This window comes from Curcuma longa, chromosome 15, assembly GCF_044706935.1.
Source record: "Curcuma longa cultivar G26 ecotype Majalengka, Jawa Barat chromosome 15, ITB_CL_G26_1.1, whole genome shotgun sequence".
NCBI classification, from domain to species: domain Eukaryota; kingdom Viridiplantae; phylum Streptophyta; class Magnoliopsida; order Zingiberales; family Zingiberaceae; genus Curcuma; species Curcuma longa.
In genome coordinates, this window is record NC_133875.1 from 5921438 (window position 1) to 5943333 (window position 21896).

The 21896-nt window shown below is 34.6% G+C and overlaps 2 protein-coding genes across 2 annotated transcripts; one reads left to right on the forward strand and one right to left on the reverse strand.

Annotated features, from left to right (window-relative positions):
- Positions 1-444: 444 nt before the first annotated feature.
- On the forward strand, positions 445-2932 carry LOC141846099 (malate dehydrogenase-like). The gene is made up of 6 exons (XM_074734084.1): positions 445-611; positions 709-884; positions 1034-1311; positions 1415-1550; positions 1630-1741; positions 2623-2932. The coding sequence occupies exons 1-6, from the start codon at positions 479-481 to the stop codon at positions 2715-2717; spliced, it is 930 nt and encodes a 309-aa protein (XP_074590185.1). The 5' UTR covers positions 445-478; the 3' UTR covers positions 2718-2932.
- Positions 2933-7649: 4717 nt separating this feature from the next.
- Positions 7650-21089, reverse strand: LOC141846100 (vacuolar lysine transporter YPQ1-like). Its single transcript, XM_074734085.1, has 13 exons — positions 21012-21089; positions 18178-18431; positions 16933-16975; positions 14077-14103; positions 13893-14009; positions 11557-11717; positions 10605-10791; positions 10411-10518; positions 10175-10276; positions 9975-9995; positions 9757-9815; positions 7815-7926; positions 7650-7721 (listed from the first exon to the last, which is right to left on the reverse strand). Exons 2-13 carry the CDS (start codon positions 18411-18413, stop codon positions 7650-7652), a joined length of 1245 nt encoding a protein of 414 aa, XP_074590186.1. The 5' UTR covers positions 18414-18431; positions 21012-21089.
- Between the last annotated feature and the right edge of the window lie 807 nt (positions 21090-21896).

Consider the following 21896-nt stretch of genomic DNA (forward strand, 5'->3'; position numbering starts at 1 on the left):
ACTCTCTGGTCGTTTTAAGTTTGATTAAGTTGACCTTCCTAGGTTGGCTTTGCAATTAACTGTAAATCCTGTTATGTACTTGCAAAGCGATCATCTGTATGAGAGGATTTTTTTTCCTCATAAAAAAGAGTCATTTTTTTCACATGCTTATATGATTTGCTTGCTTGAATACATGTTTTAATACTCAAATGTCATTATGTATATACTTTGAAAGACTACTCTTTATTTGTTAACTGATGTTTTGAAAATTGGGAAATTTACTTCTTGCTTGACTTTGCTTGCACCTATATTGCTTTCTGTTGTATTTGATATAGATTACCTGTATTCGTTACCTAGCATCTAGATGGTCATCTCTCATGGCCAAGAGAATGGTCAAAATTGATCCTTTATACCATCTTCCCTGATATCAGAAAAGGTTGTATGGAAAATAAATAACTCTACTGTACCTGCAGGTCAAATTGGATATGCCCTCGTACCGATGATTGCCAGGGGAGTAATGCTTGGCCCAGACCAGCCCGTTATCTTGCACATGCTCGACATTCCACCTGCTGCAGAAGCTCTTAATGGAGTCAAGATGGAGCTGGTTGATGCAGCATTTCCTCTTCTTAAGGGTATTGAATAAATCTTTTCTGTTCAATGTTTATAATCTTAGTGTATCCTTGTTGCTGGTAGTTGCTTTGTTAAAATATTCTTGTAACTATTAATTAGGTGTTGTTGCCTCAACTGATGTTGTGGAGGCTTGCACTGGAGTTAATATAGCTGTTATGGTTGGTGGTTTTCCAAGGAAAGAAGGTATGGAGAGAAAGGACGTGATGTCAAAAAATGTCTCCATCTATAAGTCGCAAGCTTCAGCATTAGAAGCGCATGCTGCTTCCAATTGCAAGGTATGGTTTAGTATAATTCATGTTCAATTTCAGCTTGTGCCACTCAATTAAAATACTTCAGCATCATATTTAAATAATGTTACAAATATGGCACAAATGCTTGATGCTTTCTTTTTTCTCAAATTTAAGTCTTTATTGGATGCTTTTAGGTGCTCGTTGTTGCCAATCCTGCAAATACTAATGCTCTTATACTGAAAGAGTTTGCTCCATCCATTCCAGCAAAGAATATTACTTGTTTGACAAGGCTAGATCACAACAGGGCACTAGGACAGATTTCTGAACGATTAAACATTCAAGTTAGTGATGTCAAGAATGTCATCATTTGGGGAAATCATTCTTCTACCCAGTATCCTGATGTAAGTCACGCTTCTGTCAAGACACCAAGTGGAGAAAAACCTGTTCGTGAGCTTGTTTCTGATGATGAGTGGTATGAAAGATTGTCTAGATTAATTTTTGTAATTCAGGAATACTGTCACTATTTGCACTTTCCAAGTTTGACCTAATTATCATCACTATGCTCTGGTTTTCAGGCTGAGGGGAGAATTTATCACAACTGTTCAACAACGCGGTGCAGCAATCATCAAAGCAAGAAAGCTTTCTAGTGCTTTATCTGCTGCCAGTTCTGCTTGTGATCACATTCGCGATTGGGTTCTTGGAACCCCTGAGGTTATTTTTCTATACCTTCTCTATATAAAATCCATCCTACTCGGTTAACATCCTTACCTTTTTCTCACCCTTGTGGCAGGGAACATGGGTTTCCATGGGAGTTTATTCTGATGGTTCATACAATGTACCAGCTGGGCTGATTTATTCTTTCCCTATCACATGCAAAGCTGGCGAGTGGACCATTGTTCAAGGTGTGTAATTCTTGGAGTACATTCCTATTTCCTTTTAATGCATGATTGATAAGGTGAGAAATAACCTTTTGAAATGAGTTTGGCTGATTTACATGAGTGATTTTGCAGGCTATGTGATTTAAGTAAAAAATCAATTGATTTATTTTGTTGTAATTATTATGTTGTTAACAGACGATCTTCCTTTACCTCCCTCTTTCTTTTTCCCCAATGAAACAGTGGAAACAAAAACTCTCCTTGCATCTTTCGCTCCAATGAACAACATTTATGAAAACATTTTCTCATCCTTTCCCTACAAATTGTCTACCCTACCTCACTTCTTTCCCTAGTCATGTGAAGCACTTGGATATTACTTGGATATTTTTTTTTCTTCAAAAATAATATAAAACCTTTTTTTTTTTAAATATCAAAAATAATCTATATAGACATATCATATGTATAACTTCTAAATAAATTTGTTTATTAGTTCTTTGCCAGATTTGTTAATGAATCAAACTTGTTTGTTGATCTTTTGGCTTAAGAATATATTTAAGCTTGTTTATTTTATACTTCTTTCCAGATTGAGTGAGCATACAATGTGTTCTTACCTTACCCAGTATCGAGCTTGTTCACAAACATTTTGTTCTTTTAGAGACCTATTTTTAGGGCTCTTATCCCTTGAGCTTTGCCTTTGGCTTTCTTCATGGTTGTACTCTTGTTCGATGATTTTAACAGTGTTAAACACCAATGATATAAACCGAAGAAATAACAGGAGTCAATCATCTTACTCATTTGGCAGTTTTGCAATAATTTAAGTTCATGATTTTGTGATTCTAGTATTACAAAAAGAGGTTAAAAGAAGTGATAATTTGTGATTAATCCATCTACTTGGTATATCCTGTCAGGGCTCTCAATTGATGAGTTCTCAAGGAAGAAGTTGGATGCAACTGCTGAGGAATTGTCGGAAGAGAAGACCCTTGCATATTCATGCCTTTCTTAGGTAATTTATGGATTGGCTATCCATAGCCGCCCCGCGAGTGAAGTTCTTCAAATTTTTTAAAATAAATTTACTAGAGAGGTTGTCAATGTTTATGATTTACAACTGATTAGCATTGGTTAAGCTCAGTTATAGCGTGATCGGAAATTCCTAAAAATTTTCTTTCGAGACGATTGGCTTCGACATAGCAATCGACAGGCAGACATTTCTCTTCTTAAGTTTGAGCATTGTTGTCTTTTTTTTTCACAATAATTGTTATGCAACTGATTTGCTGAAGAAGCATTTCCAAGTGTTGATGCTTGAGTCTAAGAAGACTGAGTAAGTCGAGCTAGTTGATAATAGATAGACTAGCTAGCTTGTAATAGATGGTTGAGGGAGTTAATAAAGCAGCAGTAGAATAGATGATAATAGTTGAGAAAGAAAAGTGACTGATCTGATTTTATTGATCGGGTAAATTTAAAAGTGTGCACGAAGAGTCAATGTATCAAATTTTTTATTCCATTAAAAAAATATTTTGTAATACGTGAATTGTGAATATTTGGATAAACCATTAAGTATCTTCCTGTTGTATCATTTTTCGAGATAGAATAGATGATAATAGTTTGTTGGGTTAACACGACTTAATAGGTGTGATGTCCACAATGTACATAAATGCTTGAGGTGAGGACATGGAGAGATGTTTTTTCCGTCGTAGTTAACTATAGCTTTTCGATTTATCTCCTTATAAATGGTCTTGAAGTTGATCGTGTAAAATTATTGGAATGTCAGATTTCATCTTTTGTTGAAGAGGACTTGAAGAGATGCTACTTATTTTAATAGGAATAATTTATTTGATTAAAAAAAATCTTACTTTTATAGTCCATTAGTCTTTAAGTTGTTGACGTCTTTTGTATAGGTAAAATAGAAAAGGTGAGAGAAGGTCTGAGAGAATTCCCAACTTATAATTGTATTTAAGTATATTTATTTACCTTTGTTCAAATTTATTTATTAAAAATTTTATTGACTTTTATCAATCTCAATAATAGACATTATTATATTTATAATTTAATTAAACGCTCATATGATAAATAATTTCTTTTTCTCATTTTTAATATATGTTGTAAATTTTGAATATAAAACTAAAAAAATAATGTCACAATCATGAACTTCAGTTGACTCATTAATATTTAAGTTTTTTATTTTTAAATATCAAATGAATGTCATGTATCAAAATTATTCAAAAATTCTATAAAATATTCAAAAATTTCCTAAGGCAGATACGCTTAAACAATAGAAGGAAAAAATGTATTCATTTCTTATCCTCATAAGGCCATTTATTTATAATAATTTGTATCACCGATTTGAAATCATGAATTGATTTCAGTAATATCGTATCGATCTTTAATCTTGATCATCTAAGGTATTCTAATTCACGATTCATGAATTGATTTCAGTAATATCGATCTTTAATCTTGATCATCTAAGGTATTCTAATTCACGATTCAAAACTACCGATTACGATTCAATTCAATTCATGATTGACGATTGTTCAAAAATAAAATTAATATTTTATTTTTAAAAAAATTAAAATTTATAAAGTAGTGTTCGGTCTGATTATGAATTGGACCAGTGAACCAAGTTAATGAGTAATCGATCCATTAACCTATTTCCGATGCCAAGATAGGTCTGATTCAGACTCATCCCATGAGCAGGTCTATGTAAAACTACCATACCAATACGTTAAGCCATATAATTCACACTACATTGCATTGAGTTATTAAAATTTTACCCCCGGAACATAGCTGAGTTGATTACGATGCATCAGACTTGCAGAAGAGGATAAGGATTCGAATCCTAACAAAATCAGGCAATACCCTCCTGCGTCGTGGGGCTGCTAAGGTGGCGGATTCCACCTTTTGCAGAAGGGTTACTAAATTTTTATTAGATAATTACGGCTGGGTTTGAAACTATTTTACCAAAATATTTTGTCTCCCATAACATTTTGAGAGTTAAATAAAATTATATCACAAACTTATGTATGAAATACTTATTCAAAAATATTTCATTTTAAAAATATAATAAGCTATATCGTTCATTATGTAATAGCACGGCATTCAAATAATATTTTAAATAATTAAATTATTCAATCATAAAAGAGATTCAACTTACTAACATTGATTTCATATACATATATCAAACACTAGCGACCATGCCGACACTTAAAAAGCTATACCCAACTTGAATAAAAAAGGATATGAAAGAAATTTTTAATCCAATTCCACCAATCAACATCACAATGGAAATCATCTTTGTTGTGCTAATTTTTTAAATATAATATTAAAATGATGTTGATTTTAATCAAAATAGTGCAACACCTCAATAGCATTTGGTTGACATTCAAAGTTAATTATCAAACGATAAACAATATAATATAATTATTGAATTTTTATTATTTTTTAATAAAAATATTATTATTTTATAATCTATTTTTGTTAACGATGATAATTGAATGGAATGAAAATAATTATTAATATATAAGATATTCAATCTTCTAATGAATATAGATAGAGAATAAAGATGAAAATTAAATATCCAATAATAATGAAAATGAGATGAATATAATAAATGATGATGAGAACCTAAATCCTATCCCTTGTCATTCTTACCTAAAAGTCAATCTATGGCGAGACAGACCAGCCCATTAAAAATCCATCATATAGCAGGGCGAATCGACCCACCAATTTAGCGAGTTAAAAAATCTTCAACCCCAAGCAGATTGCAGGTTAGAAATCAACCCACGAGCCTATCAAAAAATAAAAAATTATTAAAAATATTTAAAAAAATTAAGTTTAGATTACAATTTAAATTGATCAAGTTAAAATTTTTTAAATTTGAATTATAATTTAGACGAATCAAATCCACTAATTCATTGAATTTTTTACTTTAATTTTAAAATTTAAAATAAATTAATAAACTTTCTCCCTTGTCAGTCAACTCAAGCTCGCCGTGGACCAACCTACGCGGATCAATCCATTAAAAATCAATCATCTTAAAATGGATTGATAAACCAATTTAGCGAGTTAAAAAATCTTCAACCCCAAGCAAATTGTAGGTTAGACGGGTCAACCCACGAGTCTGTCAAAAAATAAAAAATTATTAAAAATATTTTAAAAAATTAAATTTAGATTACAATTTAAATTGATCAAGTTAAAATTTTTTAAATTTGAATTATAATTTAGACGAATCAAATCCACTAATTCATTAAATTTTTTACTTTAATTTTAAAATTTTAAAATAAATTAATAAACTTTCTCAATCCGTGAGTCAACTCAAGCCCGCCGTGGACCAACCTACGCAAATCACGGATTTAAGCAGGTCAACCCATTTGAACCCATCTTAAAATGGATTGATAAAATTTCAATCCAATCCACCTAAATTGTTTGACGAAACGGACCAACCCGGTGAATCTAACCCAAATTGACAACTATATTGCTACCTCTCCTCTTCAAGGAAGCCACCGCAACAAACTTGTTAAGAGTTGATTTATAAATTATACAAGATACAAATAATGACCGTAGTAGACCCTAAAAACTTTGTATATCAAATCTCATTAAAATATTCCTCGGCCGTTAATTAGCCTGTCCTTGCAATGCCAAAGAAGTACAATTCAAGGAAGTTAATAAGAGCATCAAACCCTAACTTAAATTCTTTAGAAAGGTTGCACGCAAAGATTGGCTCTCAAATAAGAGGAAGGAAACAAAAACAACTAACCCAAAACAACAACTGCAGCAGATGCTACAATGATGAACAAGCTCTCTCTCTCTCTCTCTCTCTCTCTCTCTCTTACATGTCCCCAGAGACTACAATCAAGCAAAGGTGGTATACTAAGGAAGAAACTGATAAATAGCTTCTTCCCAAAATCAAACTTACAAGATATTCACATGAATCTCCAAAGCAAATTTCCTCAATTAGAATCATATAAAAATGTTAAAATCCCTATCACAATAATCTAAGAAGCCGAATTACTTAGTCAGCTCCCACCAAAGAATTCTACAAACTCAACTCTGATGCTGCTGTCGTGTTAACCATTATGCAGATTGGTTGGCAAACAAGAGCCTCCCTCCTTAGGGATTGTTCTTTAGTTACTTTTCATATCAACCTTCTAATTTATTGTTACTCGTTTCTTACGAATAAAGGACCACATTTACTTTCGTACAATAAAATGAATAAACTATTTTCAGAGTGTTGTCAGCTTTTTCAACAAGCTAAGTAGAAGAAGCAACGTAGTAACGTGGTTTCTAGGACGAACTCAAAACAAACAAACAAACAAACAAAAAAAGAATACATGGATAGAATTTTTTTTCAACAAGCTACTGAGAAGCAAACGTAAAACAAAGAGTATATGAATGGGAAGCAGCTTAGTTGTTAGGAAGAGACCAAAAGCAAGGAATATAGGAATTACTTATTTCTACAAGAGATCAAAATAAACTAACACGATTGACTAGACCAGGATTTTCCTAGTCTCAACTCGACCAAATTGCCCTCTAGGTTAACCGGCTGAGTCTACGGGTCCTGGCTCAACCACAACCAAAGAGATTTAGCATCTGTACACATTATCAGAACTCCAAACAGATAGTGTCAGAGGCAACAAAAATCATTGAAAATCTGCAACTACAGAACATGGCAATACTCGAACCCACAAGGATACCAAAGTTCAGCATCTGTAGAATCGCACAAAACCAAAATAAGTTTTTTTAGAAACAAAGGAAAATATTACTATTTCAGATTCATTAACTCCGAATTCTATCAAAACTTTATATCTTCCTTAAAGAAAAATCCAACAACGTTTGTCAGATTAACTTGTCATATCTAGTAGCAGATATACAACAAAACAGGAAGGAATGAAGATACCTGAAAAGAATTTTGTTGTTGATATTTATGCATGCCATTTCTCCATTAAGCTAGATTGTTGTCTGAGGCAGATTTATTGGGTTGTCGAAATCTAAAGTAGACAAACTGGATGACAATCTGTGACAGTTAAAGATCACAAGTAATCAAAACTAGAAGAGAATAGCTTTGATCACATCTCCCAAACAAATACTAAGGAAAAAACAAAGAAACATCCGCATGATTGAAGGATATGAAAGCATCCAGTATGGCACATCCTCCAGCATCAACTAACCATGGAAGATTAGGCTTGATTGCAGACCAAGCTAAACTTTTCACGAGTATACTGCAAGAACAGAAGCAAATCATAACCACAACAAAAAAAAAGACAAAAATCCAATATATCTTCAGGTTTTGTAGTACCACATTTGTAGACTTAGGAGAGAAAAAAAATGATTTTATTGTTCTTTTGTTTTTGGTTTTCGTTGTAAGAAACGCTTATACGACTCGTGATAAAACTGCAACCTAGAACTACCAGTGTGGGAGTAAACCCACTATACCTAATGCCTAATAGCTCTTTTACTTTTAACATTTGGCTCGATCTGAAGTGAAGATACTATATATATCCATCCTGTTACATCAACTAAAAAATTACAGGCATGACATATGACAAAACAAAGACATCATCCTCGAATATAAGCAAAACAAAATTAAGAAGTTAACAAAGGATGTAACCAAGGATCCCTTTGAGCTTAAATTAACATACAACCAACATTATCTTTGACCTCAAATCAAATGCATCTGGAAAGGATAAAGAGAGAAGACAGTGATGCACGCTGAAAGAATATCTCAGGATCTAATAAGTTGGCATACAACATCACACAGTACGTTGAGGGAAAAGAAAAAAAGAAATAGCACAACTCAACCATTTGTTAATCTTAGTAAAATGAAAAGATGATGTTTTCTAGTTGAAATCTTCATTGAAGTTTAGACAGCACAAATACAGCAAGCAAACCAAACAAAACAAAAAAAAGATTTGTCGAACAAAGAAAGGGAGAAAGATGAGGTGGTCAAATGCTGCTGAGGTGCAGAGGAAATAGGAAGAAATTTCTTGTTGCCCTTATTAGAGAGTTGGAAAATTTATAACAAAGAGAGATTGGTTTGAGGTATCCTCTAGAGGATGCCTAAAAAATAAGTCAGCCATATCACATCCCCAACTCTTGCTTGTTCCAAAACTAGAGCAAGAGGCTGATAGCGGGGAGCAGCAAGGTTACCAATTGTGCTAGGGTGAAGGGAAGGGAGATGCAGGCAAGCTCAGATGATGAATCTCTCTAGACTGGTAGAACCATGTGGCAAGAACACCAGCCATGGGCCATGGGAAGGTCCAACAAATGGATGACCTTGGCCTGCTCATCCATGGAGGAGCTGCTTTGCTAGCAGCCACAAAACAATCTAGAGGCTCAATCTTAGCTCTAGCGACGGAGCCACAAGAACACAGACATTGTCAATCCATTTATTACCTAGTGCTGAAGCCAATCCAGTTGCAACCCCATGCAGACACTGATCTGGAGGTAGTGTGTCAAGCAAAAGAAGGAAGAGGGATAAAAATTGGCTTTTGTAGCGACACAAGCATGATGGCAATTGAAAACATGAGATCAGGTAGTGAGTGGAGGTAAAGGCAGTGCTTAATGGTGAGAATTTTGGGAGGTAGTCATACGATGATTTCCACGTATGGGAGCAATGCATACTAGCTGTATGGAAGTGTGTTAAGGTGGTCATGAGAATTTAAGTGTGATGTAGATAAGCAAATTTTCAGTGGATGGAGTTTGATTAGAGCTCATGGCATGGGATTGGATAAGGGGAGGCTTTGCTGCAGGAAAGATTTCTAATGGGAAGGAAAGGAAAATAGATGGATGAGGGGGGGGGCTGTCACCACCCTTAGCGATTACCTCTTCAGAAAACCTTACATTTTGTTTGTTGATGAGAATCTTGTGGATAAACATTATTTTAGTACATTGAGTTTATTGATGAGAAAACACTTGTGTAGTATTTATGTAACTTGTGAAAAAACCCTAGCCTAGGAGTACCAATGCAGGACCAAATCCACTTCGCCAAATATTTAGATTTAACAAAACTTATGCATATGTTACTAAAACATTCGATAAGAGAATGGTACCTTCCCACATAGGTTATATTCCCAACCAATGCAAATATAAACATCAACGGATTGAGACCCTGCATCAAGAGAAAACCCAAATAAAATACTAAGGACATGAGTATATGTAACATAAAAGAATAACCGAGTGATCCAAGCATATTTGAAGGAATATTGACACCCAGCACTTATGGTGGTTTATTAGGTTGCAAACACATGCATGTCTGAGTAAAACTTGCCTGGACATTGCCCCTTCTAATCTGCAGGGTACAACAACGAGTCAGACAACTCATTTTAATAAGAAAATTCATGTTGATGACAAGAATGTAGCTAAATTTCCCCATCTCTCCTAACTCCTCCTCCCTAGTTCTTTTAATATGAGCTAAAGGCAAAAGGAAAGATTGCAGAATACTTCAAAAAATATGCATACAACTCTCACATTTAAGCAAATCTGAGGAAGCCTTCCCCCCACGTAAATAGCTGCCATCATCCAACCTAGCAAGGTGCCTGCTCCACTGGCTTCATTACCTTGAAGCTCATTCTATGACAAGTCTTATAGCTAATGATCAATTCATCCAGTGGTAATCTTTCAGAAGAACTAAAAGACTTCAAATGCATGTGGGAATGAGAAACATCAGTCCATTAATAGTTATCTAACTACCAATTAAGAATTACCTGTAACAACTTGCGGCCAACTTGTACAACCATCCCATGTGGTTCAGTATTATCATGGAAGCAAAGATGGTAAACACAAATGCAAATCAAAAGACCAGTTGAAGGTACCTAAATATGAAGAATGATTTGGTGAATGGAACTTGTACTATCATGCTGTACAAAACAAGGTTCTCAAGCAGCTCTTTTATGCTTACCACAGAAAGCATATTTTTAGTACTAAATTTGGTTGGAGCAGACTGAGATGAAAGTAAAGGCTCTGTTGCTGCAAACTGCTGATCATGATGGCCATCATTGAGGTGATGTGATATTCCATCCTCATGGGAATATGCCAACCAAGTGCCAAAAATAGGCACAGGGCTCTTTGATAAAGATCGAGCTGACCTGGCATCATTAGAGTGGTAACCTTCTAAAACTAAGAAAACATGGAGCAACTAGTAGTGCATAGAGTATACACCAACACATTCAACAAAAATTCAGGATTCATAATGGATCTGAAAAAAAAAGCACCACAACTTGAAGATTTGAATTTTAGCAAAGTTAATTATCTAATAATCTCTCTGTTGTTGCCTGTTCAAATTATGCAAACCCACAAGCTCCAAATTCAACTATGACAAGATTCCTTGTACTTAATAAAAATCAACTACTAGATTTTTCTGCCACATGAAATGGAGAATGACAATTCAAAATCAATTCTATATTTTTTTGACAAGTGAAAGGACAACAATGCAGTTTGAAACATAAGGTATCCATCTAGCTATTTACTTTATCATACTACACTGCTGAAATTGAAAGATAATCAGAAATTGATTGCTTGTGAGAGTATCTATAAGAAAAGATTTTGCAGAGTTGTTGACTTGACCTAAAATTACATTTATGAATGAAAATTCTATACCTCATATATTATCGGCTTAACTCAATCATTCTAACCCATCAGAAGTTCTTAAGAGGACACCAGGTTATTTGTATATAACTGATTTAGTTAACCAAACTAAGGTTTGTCACAAAATGAAACACAAGAAATAATTGATTTACTGCCACAGTAGAAAATATTTTGAAGTAATGATTTACAAACTCCATAGCTCAAGGGATAGTCTGACAATGTGAAAAGCTTCATATGAGAAAAAAGATAGAAGATGAGGAACATACACAAAATAGAAGTTTCTTCCATTGGAATCACTAGGACTTAATGGTCCAGTAACAGGAATTGGTGAACTTTGTGTGTTACTCTCCTCAGAAAGACTTGCAGCATTTCCTTTGCAACCACCAACATTGCTTTTCTTTGCATCGCCTAAAAGGCTTTCATTTTCCTGACAAAAATTTTAGGTCTGCAATTAAGCTAAATATGTAAGTTTTTAGTTCTCGAAATGAATCATACTATATCCTCAATGTTTAATTAGGATTTTTGTTTCTGTTTGAGTTAGCAACCATTCATGATTGTGACTAATTAAGGATTAATGGACTGAGGTAGAACCAATAGATTTAAAATTGAACCATCAAGTATGGGGCTGTAATTAGATTTGTTTGCTGTTCAACTTGAGGTTTGTTTGGCTCCTTATGGTTGTGGTTAGATGGGAATCAAATTGAGTTTGTTTTCAAAATAAATTCTAATAGAAGTCAAATTAGCAATAATTGAGCTGAACAGAAGGTGAATCAACTTGGTTCTAGTTTGGTTTGGTGGAGAATTGGGTTTTGAAATGATTAATAGGTGGAGACCTAGCCGACTCTTATTCCATTTGTGCCCGAGCCCCATCCCTTCATTTTTTTCGGCCTTGCAAATTCTCTTACCAGCAGTGACTTCTCTTCTCCTTCTTGACTCGCAAACCAACTCCTCCCCACAAGCTCCAGTATTATCCTTCCTCCTCAAAAGCAAGCAGAACAGTTGGATGATGTATCCTATCTTCTGCTAATGCTAATGTTCCTTTCCTTTGGCAACCAAGTGACTTACCCCTGACCCTAACCTGCAGCAAGCCCCAACAGGAAGACAAGCAACCCTAAGTGCTCAGTCTAGCAGCAGATGAATTCCCCTCCTCAACAGTGAGGAGAATGTTTCTTCTTCTTGGCTTGTGAGCAGGGTTCTGCTTGTCCTACCCCTCACTCATGAACAATAGCAGGAAGATCCTCCCTCCTTGAACATGAGCAGATCAACCTGAATCGGAGTTCCACTTCCCAATTTGGAACAACAGTCATGTTGCCAACTTACAAGTGTTTATGCTATAAATGATGTTGCTTTCTTGATTTTTCCTTGGTGTCCATTGATTCAGAGATTTTAATGGTGCTTGTCTGGGAAGTTTGATGTGGTTCCTTATTAAAGGTTGTAACAATGACTAAGCTTTAGGGTTGATTTGCATGATGTCACTAATTGGTGGTAGCTGAGTCCCAGTGTTGATGCCTCATCTCAAGACCCTTTAAGATTTTTTCCCATATTTGATAAATTCAATTCACAAATGCTTAACGGTGATTTATCATTAGAGATTGATATAATGGTATGATCGGTACTCATACTACAATGTCACATTAGACATCCAAATGGCGAGAGACATGGGTTAGGGTATGAAGAGTGTCTTACATGCATGCTAAGACTTATTTGAGGAACTTTTAGGCTAATGAATACAAAAGTGCCCTCCGTGCATTGATGACATGGTGTATGGGGGTTATGGTATTGGGATACCTGCCTTAAGGCCACATGAAGTTTTATGGATGTATAGAAGTTAGGTAATACCTGATTAGAGATAGCACAAATTGAGATATCATAGACTTGTTGCAATTAAAGTTGCTATACCTAATTCATAAGAACCTTATGTGTATCATTGTGAGATATTATGGGCCTAAGACTATTAGGACCACTAACATCAAGTGGGAGATCATGTGTACCATTACAGTTTCCAACCATTTAGCCTATCAACTTTAGTGATAGACCACAAAGTTCCAATATTCACCAAAGTGACCCCTTGGGCTAACAGTCTTAGCTTTGTGATAAAGCGGCCCCTTTAAGAGGATTTTAGATGATTCGCCCAACTTAATTGTGTCACTCATGAGTTTACACCTGAGAGTTTAGATGGGTGTTAGAATAGAGTTTAGCACATCTTAGATATAGATAGGCATGAGGTATTATTGGGTTCTACTCTTTTACCTTTCTTGCTTATATTATCATATTGTTATATTCCAACTAGCATTTTTGGCCATCAATCCTTTGCCAAAGTTACCGGAAAGATTAGCATTTATGCAATTAATCGTATATGTATTGCTTTGACATTATTGTAGCAAGTTGCAGTAGCTAAGAATGACCAAGCAATATTTATCGCCATGTAGATTGAGACCTCGTGCATCAGACCAAGTTTCTTAATCATCTTGATCTAACTTTGTTCAGTATTATTCAAGGACAGACTATGATATTAGATAAAACTAAGCAAAAAAATATAGAAGAAATCCTACAGAAACACAAAATTTATCAAATTACTATCCTATTTGATGGATGTTTGAACAGCAGATTGATGTCTTACCTGACTGGATACAATATCTTTGTTGGATTTATGCCTCCAATCAGTATGGCCATAATATATAGTCTGTCCTGTCAAAATCGCTGTGGTAGCTGTGTACAGCTGGAATACCAATTAATCAGCAATATGGAATGAATATTCTAAAAGAAATTAAAGTTGGTAATCTCACCAATGCCACGTAGAACTGCGTTGGCAACTGTAAGAACAAAAGTAAAGATAAGCCATTCTGAAAACTTACATAACTTCCTTCAAATCTTAAATGACATGATATATGCTAAGAAGTAACTATGAGTAAATGCTCACCTAGTTGTCAAAATTGTGATCCTGCCCTCAATGCCTTATGATCCTAAAATCTAAATTTGCATAGATAACCATATTCTAAGTAAGACCATAATTAAGTTAGGATCTTATGATTACTCATCGTTCCTATGGGCTATGGATGATCTTGATCTTTGTAACATTGACTTAATGGTATTTACATTAACTAAAGCTTGAAATTAAACCAGAATTAATATTTTTTTCATACCAATACTATGATATTGTCAAAATTATGATTAATTGAGAACTCTTTTTAACTTCCAAATAAAAGGATTTTTTTTCTTTTGTAACCTATACTATTGAGTTTATTAGTTATTACTTGCTTTATAGCAATACAACTTAACTTTTAAATTATATTGATCATATACTTGCTATATGAAAATTTCAATTATTTTATATAATATTATAACACGACTCGAAGTTTTGAGAGTTTGTAATAAAATATGATGATGAAAATTTATAGATATGGAAAACAACAAATGCCAAATAAACACTCAATTTTGGTTAAAATTTAGGATCTTGTGATCTCACATTTATCTTCTAAGACCCAACTCAGTGAACCCCTGATCCACCACCTTGCTAGTCAGACCAAGGACTAAGTTCATGATTTGGTTGGCTTTTCCAGAAACCAAAAACTAAGAACTATGCACCCACATCTAGGTGCGGAGCCGGCGACAGTCAGGAATTTCATATTACGGGGGCAAAAGATGTGTGTTTACATTGAGGAGGAGCGGCCGTGTCGTCACCCCCATTCACCCTCCATTTCTATCGTGTCCTCCACGTCCAGGGGTCAGTTAGAAATATATTTTTCTCTACATAGATAATAAAACTATCATTCATCCAATCATCACTCATTCGATTGCGCAATCTGTCTTTCACAATTCTCATAGTAAAAAAACACTGTCTCTACCATCGTAGTCGCAACCAAAAGAAATTAGAACTAGGAAGCTTCAACAATATATAGAACAGGATGATCCAACAACATTTACCACATCACCAATAACACGAAAGAAATTAGAAATCAAAAGATTTTTCTTAGCCGTAGATATAGAGCTAGTTGAAGCTGATGGAGAAAATAATGTACGTAAAATGCACATGGGTTCTCTTTTAAAATGAGTGTTTTTAGACCATTAAATTTACCTAGCATATTACTTGCTCCATCAAAACCCTATCATCTCAACTTAGACATGCCCAAATTATATTTAGAGAACATCTTATCAATGACAACTTTAAGTGAAAGTGTCGTAGTACTGATAACATGTTCAATTCCGATAAAGTGCTCATTTACATGCCCACTACTATCCACAAAATGCAAAACAACTGACATTTACTTCTTTCTTGACACAATATAAGATTCATCAACAAAAATAGAGAAGTTATTTGACACTCTTTTTTGGAAAGATAAGTCCTTTATTAGCATGACCATAATTACATGGCAGATTTACAGCATTTGTTGACGTATTTGGTTGGTTGCCCAAATGGGTTCTATATCATATATTCATAAAATACGTCCTCAAGTTAACTCCTCCTTAGGGTAGTTAATACTGCTCATGAAGTGATTTTTTTTGGTTGGCATGGACAGTTAATACTCCTATTTTTTTTTAATTATTTCTTGAACCCACTGCCCACGCCGGGCCTACATTAGCTCTGCCTATGCCCACGTCAAAGCTAGATGTGACATCTAAACAAGAGGGTTAACCCTGGGAGCACAATCATGTAGATGGTGAAGGTTACATCTGGGAAACCTTTTGTCATAGTTTGCATGCTGATAATCAGATAAATTATGTTTTTGCTTGTGATGTTTGTGCTTCTAATCTGTTTGGAAGGAAAATAGAACAAGGACTCAGAAGACATTGAACCAACAGCATATGGATGCTGAAGAGCTTGGTCCATCGAAGAGGCATTAGGGTAAAATAGTTGGAGCAACAGGAACCATTTTGTTTAGACTATGCATAACATAGAAATAGAGAAAAATAGAAGCATAGAGACAGACATAAGAAGAATTAAACATTTATATGATTGAAAGTTATACCGAAGTTTAAAAAAGCACATGGAAGTGGTTTGCGATCAAGTCACAATTATTATGCATATGCTTTATGCAACCACATATTAAAAAAATGAGTTTTAACTGAGATAAAGGTCAAGTAATACAAAATTCATAAGAATTATTTAAAATTTTGGCACATAATTGACTTAAAAATACAATCAAATCCAAGTTTTTAATACTTGCTAATATTCATGACATATGGTGTTTAAAATGAAACTAGTTACGAAGTTTAATAAAAAAATTTATTTCTTTAGACCAATAGCATCTTTTTAAGGAATCTCTTTACATTTCCTTTTAATGATTATTTGTGATTCAATTAAATTAAATCTTGAAAAAGGAAAAAGCTTTTTCACATTTAGCCTATTCTTAAAGATATGACCTGGGATCGAAGTTAAAAAAGCAGCATCATATACGGAGATCAATTTAGAAAGCATACTAATGTTTATGCATATGACTATAAGCGAAGCACTGCATTTAAGGCAAATAAGCTGAATTGATTATAAGGTGTGATTTTATCAAATATTGATTCGTAATTACAGCCCCAGCAGAAAAACAGATTTTCTAACAAAGGCCTGAATTGAATAGCAAAAAAAAAAGAAAAGGTATAACTCCCTAAAAATAATACTTAAAACTTGCATAAATATGATAAAATAGACTTACAGTAGCAGGCTCCAGGATGCAACCAATGAGGTTAAACAGATCCCTGCAAAAACATAAATCCCTGATAAACCTACAAGGAAAAAAACATGAAAGGGCACTGCAAAAATTCTAGTGCCTATATTCCAAATGACAAAATGATGACAAAGCCATGACAAAAATTGGCCATGCAGCACAACAGTTGAAAATCATAATATTGGTTGTCATTCATCATGTTTAACCCTTATTTACATTTTGTAAGCCAAGATGGCATCTACTGAACATACTGCTGTAACAATACCAACTGTGAATTATGAAGGGCCTAGCCTTTAGCAGTGCTTAGTGATGAAATAAACAGACAAATTAGGAAACTACTAATTTGTCCTTCCGGTCAAAATTGAGGTTTTCTCTCATTTGAAATAGAGAAGGATTCTTTAAAAGAAAGAAAGTGATCCTCTTTTTTTGGGCCCACAACTTCTTTTCCTAAAACAGTTGTTCATCATTTGAGAGACAGGTTATATGCACACAAGTGGAATCCCATATAATCTTGGTATAATACTTGTAAAAATGAGTGCCACAATTTTTTGTTCTTTCAGGTGTAAATTATCATGGTGAATCCATATCCTTATCCCACTGATTGGATTAATCCAAACACAAAGAAATGCTACATCTGTAGCAATCCCATCACAAGTGATACTCCTATATGCTAGACTGCAGTAAGCACGAAAAACAAGAGCCGGTGAAGCTAAACGGGGTCCAATCTCTCTCTCTCTCTCTCTCACACACACACACACAGCCAAAAAAAGTATCCAGGATTGATAAAATTTGAATAAAAATTACCCATCTTTGAGTTTGCTGAATTGATACACAAATAAAAAGAATTACATATGCATGATAGATAAGTAAATTAGATATTACACTGAAAAGTAAGTAAATCAACAAGTATCCTTACCCAACTGGATTGCACAAATCCAAACACTATGAAATGCTACAATAGTGGCAACCCCATTACACAAGTGAATTGAGAATGGAAAACAAGACCAGGTGAAGTTAAAGTGATAAAATCTCAAACATGAGAAAGAGAGAGAGAGGGCATGCCAAATAAATTTCCAGGTTTGAGAAAGTGCAAATAAAACATTTGTGTAATGATGAGTTTGCTAAATCGATACAAAAATGAAAAAAAAAAATGTGCATGAAGTAAATCAGATATTGCACTGAAAAACATTAGAAGTAAATAGCATATTACACTGAAGAGGAAAATAACTTTACCCAATAACCCATGTCATCAGGAATGCGACTGAAAGACCTTTAGTAGATTTTTCACGGAAATTTGTAAGGATTTGAGGAACCTCTGCAACTCCCCAACTGATGATACTGACAGTTCCAAGAAATATAGCCACACCATCCTTTGCACTGCAAAGACAATACTTCAAATAAATTCTAGCCCAATCTGAGCAGTGCTGACTTGAACAAGTGGGTCGAGAAGATGCTTTAGAATGAGCCATTGCAAGCAGATGTCCAACCTAGAGAATTCCAAAAACAATTATTTCAGATTATCCATTGGTCAATGTGTCACACCTCAAATGAGCTCTACTTGGCTGCACACAGTTTCAAAGGCGTGCTAGGTACTAATTGTTGGAAAATGTTACAGAGAAAACTAGATAACACTCACAACATATCTTCGTATAGCATTATCAATCGGCAGAAATGATAATAACACAAGCATAATAAAAGAAACATCACAATATGAATCCTAAGAACTATAAGCAGAAAAATTAAATAAACAAATCTATAACAAGTTATTCATATAAAATAAAAAATGAACGATAGTAAATAAACAACAAAGTGAAAGAAAATTAAAACATTGCACAAAACTTCAATTCTAATAGTAGTGATATCTATGAGCAACAATAGCAATAGTATGCTTGACAACTCACCTTAAGGTAATCTAAGGATGAATATAAGAATTGTAACATTAATAGGAGAGCCTTCCATAAGATAGCAAAGAACAAGGATTGACAAAAATAATAGCAATAAGATAAATGCATTACACTCTCAAGTTTATCCATCATTACATCAGTATTAAACTCTAGCATGAATCTATATGCCAACATCTGCAACCCATATCAACAAACCAATAGGGTCGCTTCGGCCATTTGGCCAAAATATCTCTCTCGACCTAAGCATGATAAATAGATACAACATACATATGTGTAAAAGGAATCCAAGATAAATAGATATAACATGCATAAGGAATCCAAAAGAATATTTAAAAAACTAGGTAAAGAACAAAAAGGTTAAAAAGAGTTTCCAGGTTATAGTTCAACTAAAATTTACCCAACACAAACTATAATTGGGTCGATATGGGACTTAACATCTCGATTGAATTAACCATATAATACTCAACTTACTCTTAATCCTAAACATCATTAAACACCTTACAACCTTCAACTCAAATCATAGTACAAGGGCTCATGAAAGCACTTCATTCACTTTGTAAGACGGTATCAATCTCCTAGCACATATGCATGATTCAAGCTCTATGCATAACCACAAACACATCCCCAAGGTCAGTCCATCTTAACCAGTCAAATTTGCCTTAACCGAACTTTCATCATTGTACTAACATCATCCTGACGTTACAATCTCTAGTGGATCGTATTGATTAAATGAGTTGGACAAGCCAAGCTTACTTGTGACAACTAAAGCTTAACACCAAGCTCACCTCAAAACTCAACATAAGTCTTTGTCCATCTCTTCAATGTCCAAGTCTCCATGATAGGTGCAACACACTGCACGACAAGTAAATAAGTCTAGTTACCTTAACACAACACATTGTACAATTAACTCACTTCTCCAAATTCAAGTACAAGTCCTGACTTATGATGTTAGGACCCACTTCATCCTAATGCCAAAGAGGATGTGCATGACCCACCCATGACCTATCCTCGAATCTAACGTAAAGCTTCCCCATTATAACTTTATCCTTGCAATGGGTACAAGGCCCACAAAACATGGCGATGATGCCCCACAAACTCACATAGCTACCATAAGCACAGTTTCTCTACCATGTTGATGACTTGACACAAGATAGTAATACTCTAATCATATTCTCTGACAGCCACGGCCTACAATTGGAACTTGAATCACCCTTCAAGCAGGAGGAAAGGATCCTACCTAGAAGCCTGAGAGTGTTGACACCAAAACACTACTCAAAGTCGGTGCTGGCAGCTAGCAAATTTCAATTAACATTGCTTCTCCATTCAAATAAAACAAGTGTTTTAGGGAATTACAATGACATCAATAGAGAACAATTAAATTCTGAACCCCTGGGAAAGGATGCTACCCATAAGCCTAAGAGTCTTGGCACCAAATTACTACTAAAATTGGGCACTGACAGCTAGCAAAATTAATTGCTTCTCCATTCAAATGTAGTTTACCAAGACGTGAATTGAACAACAAGAGGGGAAAAATTCTCTTGTAGTCGGAGCTCTCCTCCTAAAGTCGCAGTGCTACTTAAAGAAAATAGAACGATTATGATAAAAAAAAAAAAAAACCCGCATTCTTTGTCATAGGAAATTAAATAAAAGGGAATGATACACTTGCTGCTCGCAGACTTCGCAAGGTAGGAAGGCTGCTTTCCGGCCAGCTTCCTCGACGAGAACCACTGAGGGTGGAAGGGCGGTTGATCGCGAGCCGATGAGGTGCGAATAGAAATTTTGCTTTGTTTTTATTAGCGATTAACGAGTATAGCTAATCGAGCAAAGCATAACACAAAGATAGTTATAATTTATTTTTTTCGAGTTGCTGAGACCAAATTATTAACAAAATTTATTTTAAAAAAACATATTATCCAACTATCCCAACCTTCTAAACGATAATACAAGTTTCCCTATTTTCATATGCCCTTAAGGGAAAAAAAAACTAAGAAAAGGCAATGTAGATGCCTATTTTGATATCAACCAAAGATCAAGAACATGCACAATGAAGAACCATAAATAATACTATCTGCAAAGTTGTCGCCCAGAATCCTCAGTGTCAGAATATCAAACACATTTGAGCCAACGATCGAGAAAACACAAGCACAAACGGATCAAGACTACCTGGCGTTGCGATCCAAATGTCCAGAATCGTACTCAGAAATTTCCAATCCCACGGCCGCAAAGATAGAGAACAAGCTCTTCGCCGAGGTTTCCGCGAGGGTTTTCTCGATTAATAATGAAGACGATCATGAAAGTGATCGTAGCAGAGGGCGATGACACGCAATGGAGAGGAGATGAATCGAGAAGCGACGACGAGATTTGGAATGCAACGGATTGGGAGGAAAAAGAGGTGGAGGTGGCGATTACCTGCAGAAGTGCAGTCGTGTCCACCGCCTTCCACCCGGTGAGCATGCGGAGGAGATCATCTTAAATCGAGTCGCTAGGCACACACGTGGCCATCCTCGAACATGACATGTGGCCGTCGACGTAGTATTTGCTTATAATTCAAAAATATATAAAAAAAGTGTTTATTTTTAAACTTCGACTACTCCAACTTTTAATGATAGTTTTAAGCAAAATTACCCAAATCTATTGTATTAAATTGATTTTGTGAATTTAAAGTAATTTGGGTTTATATATTAGTTTGAATAAAATTCATATATAATTTTAAAATTTAAAAAAGATATATAATTATAGTCGTCAATTTAAATTGGACCTATTTGATCTATACTGTCAAATAATTTAAACGGATTAGATTGAAATTTTATCAATTCATTTTAAAGTGAGTTCAGACTGACCCACTTAGGCCCATGACTCGCATGGATTAACTCATGATAGACTTGGATTGGTTTCGCGGATCAATAAAAAATTATTTTTTAAAAAAAATTAAAATTATGAACTAATAAGTTAAGTTTGATCTTCAAGCTTAAAATTTTAAACTTAATTAATTTAAACTGTAATCTAAATTTAAAATTTTTAATATTTTTATATTTTTTACAGACATGT